This window comes from Musa acuminata, chromosome BXJ3-11 (genome assembly GCF_036884655.1).
Source record: "Musa acuminata AAA Group cultivar baxijiao chromosome BXJ3-11, Cavendish_Baxijiao_AAA, whole genome shotgun sequence".
NCBI lineage: Eukaryota > Viridiplantae > Streptophyta > Magnoliopsida > Zingiberales > Musaceae > Musa > Musa acuminata.
Window position 1 is genome coordinate 2,034,095 of NC_088359.1, and position 8,925 is coordinate 2,043,019.

The 8,925-nt window shown below is 36.3% G+C and overlaps 1 protein-coding gene across 2 annotated transcripts; it reads right to left on the reverse strand.

Moving 5' to 3' along the window:
- Positions 1-203: 203 nt before the first annotated feature.
- LOC135652661 (uncharacterized) lies at positions 204-8,381 on the reverse strand. 2 transcript variants are annotated; one of them, XM_065173762.1, is made up of 4 exons: positions 8,149-8,381; positions 5,008-5,269; positions 1,336-1,461; positions 204-702 (listed from the first exon to the last, which is right to left on the reverse strand). In XM_065173762.1, the coding sequence occupies exons 1-4, from the start codon at positions 8,281-8,283 to the stop codon at positions 521-523; spliced, it is 705 nt and encodes a 234-aa protein (XP_065029834.1). In that variant the 5' UTR covers positions 8,284-8,381; the 3' UTR covers positions 204-520. The 2 variants fall into 2 exon arrangements, with proteins under 2 accessions (XP_065029834.1, XP_065029833.1); XM_065173761.1 differs by having other exon boundaries at positions 1,394-1,461; positions 8,149-8,368.
- Between the last annotated feature and the right edge of the window lie 544 nt (positions 8,382-8,925).

An 8,925-nucleotide genomic window follows, 5' to 3' on the forward strand; every position in this document is an offset into this window, starting at 1 on the left:
TCCGCCGCCTTCAGCTCATTTCCCATTGCTATTTTTTTAACCCCAGTCACTTAAATGATTTGAAGAAAAGAGAACATTTGAACTGCAGCTTACTTGGTAAAAAAGACAAAATGTGCAACAAAGCTGCTCCCTTCCTTCAGCAATGATCCAAAATTATTCTGGTTGTGCTATCTTGTTCAGCCAAATCCTTGACAAAGATCATATGAGATCCAAAACTCGGGCAAAAGTATTCAAAATGAGGGTAAACTCCCAAGTATTTGGTACAAAACAATGCTAGAAATATCTTTTTTTGCTGCAAAGACAATCTGAAGAACTCTAGGAACCAAAGATTTACAGTGTGATACATTAATAACATGTCTAGTTGTGTAAATAATGATTTGGCTGATGGTACACTGGTACAAATTCATTTCTTGTACAACATTATCAACTATTTTGTCTTGAGATATGCTGCAACAGTTCTGAAGAATTTTGGCGGTGCAATGGAGCATCATCAGTTTCATCTGGATTCTCTGAATTACTACTAGATGATGGCTTGGCGCCAACAGACATCAAGTTTTTGAACCATACACCCTGAAATCGAGGGCTGCCTCTGTTCGAATTGCTCAGGGACTCTGGAGTGGCCTGGGAATTTGAGGCTAGACCAGCCATAAATCGGTATGCCACTTTGCTGGCAGTGACAATTTCTGTTTTTGCTTGCCTCAGCTGCAATAGTAGCCAACAAAGCAGGAAAAAAAATTGGGCTTTCATCAGATAAATGAAATTAAAGAATTAAAAAAACATTAAGGTAAATTTCACTCATTTTGAGGCACAATCTTCTAAAACTTTAAAGATCAACCCATAAGGAACTAGTGAAAGTCTACCATAACTTAAAAGATCAGGATCAAGAAACTCTATGACAGCTGCAATTTTAGCCAGAAGTCCAATAGGTCCTTAAGATTATGCATAATCCCACTTAAGACCAAACCCATTGGTTTTCCTGAACTCAAAAGGCAGATACAGCCCATAAGATCATTATTCACTGAATTTATGATGCAGCAGTCTTCATTTGTCTCTAAAAAGATATGAGCTGACTTCTTCAACAGCGATATTGCTATAAAGGCATTTGTGCATGTGAGGATTGTAAGTAACACAAATTTAAAAATCCAAACAATTAAGATTAGTAAGGTAAACCTAGGAGCACTGTGAGAAACAGTTTGCTAAATTAAACATGAATCTTTAATATTTATATATTGCATGTAATATGAAACCATATGTTTGGCAGGAAAGAAGATATATATTGCAAGGCCCTTCAATTACAAAACAAACAACGAGATGTATAAGGCTCAGAAGATACACCTATAAACATGAGGAAAAAATTGCAGCAGTGAACAGTGAGTTTGGAATAGTTTCCTACCCGGAATGCTGCATTCCCTGCAACTACCATTGCAGTATCACCAGCATTAGCAAAGCGATTGACCCAACCTGCAAATGTAAAAACTATGAGAGCTTATTGCAAATAAATTTCAATGCATAAAAAACAAAAGAGTAAACAAATTTCGGATGATATCAGTATGTCCCTAAAATAGCTAGTCATCAATAAGTACTTGCAAAAGGAAAGTCAGATTTTCAAGTAGCCATGCCGTTATGGACATAAACAAAAAAAAAAAGCAAATGACAGAAATTCATCAACACAACCAACAAGAAAGCACATTTAATGTATGCATTCAAAATTTCAACACTATGGAATTGCACTTGTAATTGGAGCAGAAAATGCTAATCATGATTAAACTTCCTAATCAATGGAAGCAACTTTCTTTGAGGGAGGACTGCACGACAAAATTGCCCCTCGACAGATCAAAAAAAGATGAATTAAATTATCATCCTTATAACTTAGAATTTATTTTTATATTCCTTTGTACCTTATATACATTTTATTCTTATTTAAATACAATGAAAATACCACTAAATTAGGATAGAAATCCTAAAATAGTTTTTTTTTTTTGCAATTTTCAAGCATTTCTTGGATCGCTGGTATGTACTGATGTACCAGTATATGATATGATGATACCGATGTACCATCCAGGAACCGATTCCAAGAATCGACATGGTACAGAGGTCCTTGGTTTGCATAACAACCAACTAGCAATAATATATGCAATACAAGTAGGATATTGCCCACCTCAAGTCCATCAGAACTGCTGCTAATAGTTGAGAGGACATTGACATTCAGCACAAAGGAAATTCCGAGTTAATTAATTCCCATTTTCAATTTATCAAGTATTACATATACTAAGCTTTAAAACTAAGAAAAGGACATCATGTGAGAAATAGGTTTGACTGCTTCAACTAAACAGGTATTATTTACCAACATTTTGAAATTAATAACATTAACCGCCTATAGTAGCATTCCATTGATTTTCCTAATTAAATCCAAGCTATACTCCACGAGATGATCCCTTTAACCCACAACACAAAAGGCACCATCCAATATCACGGTTATAGAAATAATGACATTGCACATATGTTGGAAAAGCATTTTTGTTTCCCACAATTTCCAAGTATTTTTATAACCAGATGCAAGGCTTATATTTTGGATCCCTACATAACTCTAAATGACCAAATTATGCATTTTTTACTCCAATACCAGAGAAAAGCTTCCATCTTATCATTACCTCCAGTTTTATTGTTATTCATGCATAAATCTTCATTCCATTGGTTCTTTGTTATCACCATGTTCTCTCTCCTCCATATCTATTCTCATTGTCTCACCATGACTTGTAGATACAAATATAATGCCTCAAAATGCATATTCAGCAGTTTCAACTGCATCTGGTCAGACCAATCAGCTTGCAAGTGTAGATGATGCATATGTAGATGCAAAGCATAAAGTTGTGCAACTATAGCAAATTATCCAAGGAACTAACCAGATCTAATGATATTTTTTCCTGATAACTGTTGTAAGAAAAGAACTAAGAGAGAATGAGTATGTAAGTGCAAACCAAAAACAATAAGACAACTTATCATTGATCTGGAATTTGATCTACAGTAAACATTCAACCTAAATTACAAGTTTTTCAACCTAAAGAACAGAAAAGAAATCAAAGTGCTGTTGGAGCATATGTCCGAGGGTCCATCAACTCCATTACGAGCATGAGCATAAGCTTATGCTTGATCCATTGACTGTAAGCACTGTACAAACAGTGGTAGCATCTAGCTCTAGGCGATCCAAAGCATTACCATCGTTTACATGTTATTCTCTTAAAGATATTTAAGTTAACTAGTCACATGCCAGTCTTTTAGAAAATTTTCAGAACTCCAACAGCATGCTTGAGAAAAATGTCAAGACTTCTTCCAAGGGTTGATGACGCGATTTAGCTTAAATGACATAAATCAAGGTTTAGGTTAAGCTTGCTCTAGTGTAAGTGATACGTATCTCCTTTTAGTTAATCTTATTATTATTCTTTTGTGTGACATTTTAATAGTCAATTCTGCCTTTTGGAAGAATCTGGTTGGATATAATTCGATTCCACTCAGCTTTCAGTTACTGGTTTGTGGTGAATCTAGAGATAATAAGGTGAAAAGATTGAAGTTGATACATTGACTGTCAAACCCTTCTTTTTCTCATTAAAAAAATGTCCAAGAAGTGAACATTTTACCAAAAATGCATCAAATGAGAAGGAATTTTGCAGATTTGAAGTATCAAATACTATAAACAGAAAATGAGCATCCTATTTATATGATGACATGAGTATTAAGACGAAAAAATTGGTTCTTTACATAAACTTCACTGTCATCTCTCTATGCTATTGTTAAAACATGCTATTACTCTGTACCCAAAGAACATATTGCTCTCCTTTATTTCAACAAAAAGGTAGATTAGGCCAAACTAAATTTCATCATAAAACCAATTGCATACAATTGACATAAATGCCAACAACACGGTAATCCAAAGAACATATTGCTCTCCTTTCTCTTATAATTAAGCTCCAGTACCATTTTTCTATACCTATTTTGTTATTCATTCTGTACTTATTCGGTTATTCCTCCCTTCGTGGCAGTCTTTCATCCTAGACAACCAATGATTGACACAGTGGATGTGATGCCAACTAATTCAACAATTCCTTGTTGAACAAGAAACCAATGCAAGTTTGAATATTGATCCAGAAGTCCAAAGCTCAAGTGTTGGCTTTCACTATCAGAGTTGGAAATTAAGCTGAATCACACTTCATCATCAAAAGATCTCATGGGTAGATCTATCAGCAGAGCAAATTAATGCAACCTAATCCCGCTAAACAGATTAGTGGAGCCAAGCTGCAGTCCAATCACAGATTAGTTGAACAAGAAACCAATGCTTGGAGTAAATGGGGCCTGTACATTTTTGGAACTCCCATATCAAGTTTTCATCATTATCTACTGCATCGTACATATATTTATGAATGAATGTCTTTTGCGCAAAATTAATTGCTACTATATCTTAATTTTTTGAAAAAACTCGTTTGTCAGTTTAATGTTATCTTAAGAGTACAAAACAGGACCACGCTGAGATGGATAAGATACTGCACAAATCTAATTGGCCACATCTAATTCCTAATTAGCATCCAACAGTGACCAGGGATCACTTCAAACTTAATCTGGATGTTCAATTTTCCTATTTAATTGTACAAAAAGTTTAAGTAAAAAGGTCAATCACCACCTATTGAAAAGATAAATGTAACTGATTGATGAAAATTTATTCTCTTTTTAAGGGTCACCTTAGACTGAATAAGCATTGGCCACCTCTGATGAACAGGCAATGAGCCATCAGCCTGCAACTTGATGCAATGAATATAATATATTAAACAAAATGTTATTTTCAATTTCTCTGTTATCATTTAATTCCTGGAGAAAACATCTGATCACAAAAGAATAAGCTCAAAAACTCTAAATATCTGGGTAAAACGTGAACAAGGTACAACCTGAAAAAGTAGATCACAAGAAGATTTTGCTAAATATATTGATTCCAAATCACAATAAAAATGAATATATTACCTGGAATCTTTGGAACACCTAGCCTTTCGCAGAAGGAATCACAAAAGTGATTGCAGTTCTTAGATAAAAGATCATATGAATGTCCTGGCCATGCTTGGCCAAGCTCTCTTAGAACCTGATTTACTTTGAAAATGGAACAATTTGTTTCCCCCAGGACAATACGCTCACGGTAGGTATACATAGGATTTCCACCTGGTGGACAACTGAAAACTCCAGAACCTTGTTCGCAAAACCCAAAAGACCATTCTTCATCTCCAAAAACCTGACAAATAAAAACATCATGATGAATAAAAAAGCAAAAAAGTAAAATTGCTATTGAAGTCAGTGTAGCCTGGATATAAAAATTTAAAAAAAGGTTTAAAACAGGCTAATGATGGCTACAGTTTTTACTCATGACCCTACCATCATATGATAACAGAAAAAAATGGATCCACATGAAGTTAAAGCAACAAACTGCATGAAAACAAACATACCAAACACAAAAATAATGAATCAAATACAGAATAAAGTGTGAAGAGCCATAACATTCTATTGCAAGACAATTAAAGCAAATCAGAATGAGTATCCTATCAGACTAGAATTACACACCAATCTGAAGAAGCCATCATTTGTTTCATTTTCTCTTTCAAACCACTACAGCCTTGAGTCATATTCTCCCCTTACTAATGCGCACATAGTAAGCGGAAGACAGTGCTACAGTGAACAACCCTCCAAAATATTAAACTATTATACGGCCCACTGCAGATTATTACAAAGTTAAATCAAATTACCAGGTTCCTTCCTGATCATTGGCAAAACTTTATCCCTAATTTCTACAGCACTGGGAAACAATAGCATTAGGAAGATAATGGAAACTAGAAAAGACCCACATTCGCAGCTAAAACTTGGCCAGTCGAAAAACAAAACTGTGTATGCCTTAACATTCACCAATCATAGATGTAAGAACAGCTATTTAATTAACTTAGCAATAGTAGTCCCAAATGTAAGAGCACCTCATCTCTAAGAAATAATAATCCCTGCATTTATTCACAATAAGTTGTCCTCACTGACCACAGAAACAAATTATTAAACACCATTATATCAATTTCCAGAAAATCAAACCATCCAAGAGCATCCCATTGTGTGATCGCACAAAAAAGAGATACTTTAACTCAGTTAAATGTCAGCCATTAAATATTCTTAAGTTTTATTGCAACCTATAAAATTAGCAGGGTTCATGAGAAATAAAATTAAATACAACTAACAATTCTATTAAGAATAAAGTAGGCTATATAGAGATGAGTAATAAAAGCCACATAAAAGTTGCCAAGAATAAAATCTTTGACATTGCATAAGTTATCTTATACGTGTAAGCCCATGATGAAATATTGAATCATGAAATCAAACATTATGTGAAGGAAGAAATTTAGGGGAAAACTACATGACCAGTTTCTAGGCAGACTTAGATGCATGTACTAGCAATGTTATTGTCACAGTACAATAAACAATTTAAAAAGTTTCAGATGAAGGTAGTACTACCATGTTTAGAAGAAAATGTTGGTGTATGAAATGAAATGACCATGCATGCCAAAGACTTGACTTTCACAAATCAAGCAGGGAACATTGAAGAATCTTCATATAATGGAATATGCCTATAGGATCATGTTAAGCAGCTCACTCTCATCTCAATTCTATCATTAGTGGTGCCCAAAAACTATAAGGTCACTCCCCTGCACTTAAATGATTTGAGTTGCAAAACTACTCTTTTTACCTGTAGGCATAGTCCATATGGTCTGAACACCTTTAATTTCTGAATCACTTCTTATAGTCCAATTACAACTCTCTTACAGACACCATTGAAAAAGTTTGCATTTTGTCAATATCTGAAAACTAAAGACAAAAGCAGTCTCTGGTACCAATCATGTTGATGAACCAAGAAAAATACTCAATTAAAACATCTCAATATAAGAAGTATTAAAGTCAATTGATTTGAGTTACAAAACTAGTCTTTCTACCTGTAGGTATAGTCCATATGGCCCGGACACCTTTAATTTCTGAATTACTTCTTATAGTCCATTTACAACTATCTTACAGACACCAGTGAAAAAGTTTGCATATTGTCGATATCTGAAATTGAAGATAAATTAGTCTCTAGCACCAATAATGTTGATGAAACAAGAAAAATACTCAATCAAACCTCTCAATATAAGAAGTATTAAAGTCGACCTTTTTACTGGCAGAAGCAAAAATGCATTCTACAAAAAACATTCAATTGAGTCTGCATTTAATATTCAGAAATTCAACTAGTACATGGTTTTTTGTGACAATGAAGGAGCCATCCATATTAGCTTTGCCCTTCTTTTATCCGACCTAACTCTGATAAACATAGTCATGCTCAGAAGACGGTCTTAAGCAAATAAAGCAAGCAATGCAAAATATATCACTTTCCATATGCGTAAAAGTAAAGTCTTAGGTGTCATTTGGAAGCAAAGACAACCCAGAATCGGCTGCTTAATGCTGTATTGTTAGTCACGAAAGTTACTGAGAAAACTCAGGGTTTAGGTTTTAGAACCAATCCCCACCATTACAACGCCAACTTTCTCTTCTAGGAATATTCCACCACAACGCGTGCCGTGTCTTTCTGGCACAACTACATTTAACACCAATATGTGATCCTTGTAAATGGATCATTAATGCAACAACCAGACTTCTCTAAAAGTTTGACATTGTCACATCTCAACCGCATCAAGAAAAGTCATCAAGATTTACCAGAAATAGAACTCCGATCATTCATCGCAAGTTTCAACTTCGAGCACATCGCCTACGGCAAGGCAGAAAAGCAGCAACATCAACTGCTAGTTCGACCACAGATGCTATCTAACAAGACTTCTCAGATCTCTGTTCATCGGGTTGGTTAGGGTTCTTCCGAAACAGCCGAAAAAAGCTCGGGAGAAAATAATCCGAAAGGGAAACAAAAAGAATAGCAGCCCAGGACTGTTCATGTGATTTCTCGAAGGACCTAAGCGCCTTTCAGATATCGGCAGTACCAAGGCCAGAAGCCTCGATTTCTTGACCCACCCGCCCATCCCACACAAGGAAAAGAAAAGAAAGCGACTAGAAAGAAGAAAAGGGGAAACAAGGAACTGAGGAAGAAGAAGAAACCTGAATGGCGCTGTGGAAGATGCCGCCGAGACCGATGCGATCCTTGAAGATGCGGTTGATCTGGAGGATGGTGTTGTTTGTCTTCTCCGATCCGCTGTTCGTCACGTCGTACACGTGCAGCACCACCTCCTTCATCCTCCCCCAATCCCCTTCTACCAACCTCTCTCCCCCGCTACTTCTCCCTCCACCCGACACTCCCTCTCTCTTTCCCCCTCTTTTGAGAATCTACAACGAGGAGAAGACGAGGAAGCATTATAACTACAGCCGTTACAGAATCATTTGGGAAATATAACAACATTCCACGGAATCCCTAATGCCAATCCTGGTGATCTACCTAAATGGGGGACCTACCCCACCGCTGCTTCCAATAAAGGAAAGGTATATGAACGCGTAAACTCCAGGAGTGACCCGATTTAACGGTGTCATCTCCAAGAAGGAACGTTCCCCATACGCCCGTGCCGTGGAGGGGATCGACTCGAGTTGCTCTGCCGATGTCGTTGGGCTTTATACGTATCTTTTCTGTTCTTTCGCTCTTCACGAGTTCCATTTCGGAATCCGCAGAACTGTTCCACGGCGTTTTCACTATTATTTTACGTGCATTCTTGGAGTGCGATCAATCGTTCTCAATTTCTCTCGTAAAGATCTTTTTCCCAGATAATTAATACTAATGGTCTTGAGAAATGCGTTTGGAGGATCCATGGATATATGGACTGGGCTACAAACATGGAGGTCTGCCTGCGGAGGTTTGGAAGGCGCCGCTGGGTTCTTTCGTCTTCG

What these genes read in the sequence shown, in the direction of transcription:
- LOC135652661 (XM_065173761.1), bottom strand. Translation starts at nt 8,283, where the DNA reads ATGAAGGAGGTGGTGCTGCACGTGTACGACGTGACGAACAGCGGATCG. An exon ending in AGGTGTTCCAAAGATTCCAG is followed by an intron (nt 1,462 to 5,007) that starts GTAATATATTCA and finishes TTACATTTGCAG; the next exon opens with GTTGGGTCAATCGCTTTGCT. An exon ending in CAGGGAATGCAGCATTCCGG is followed by an intron (nt 703 to 1,393) that starts GTAGGAAACTAT and finishes CTACTATTGCAG; the next exon opens with CTGAGGCAAGCAAAAACAGA.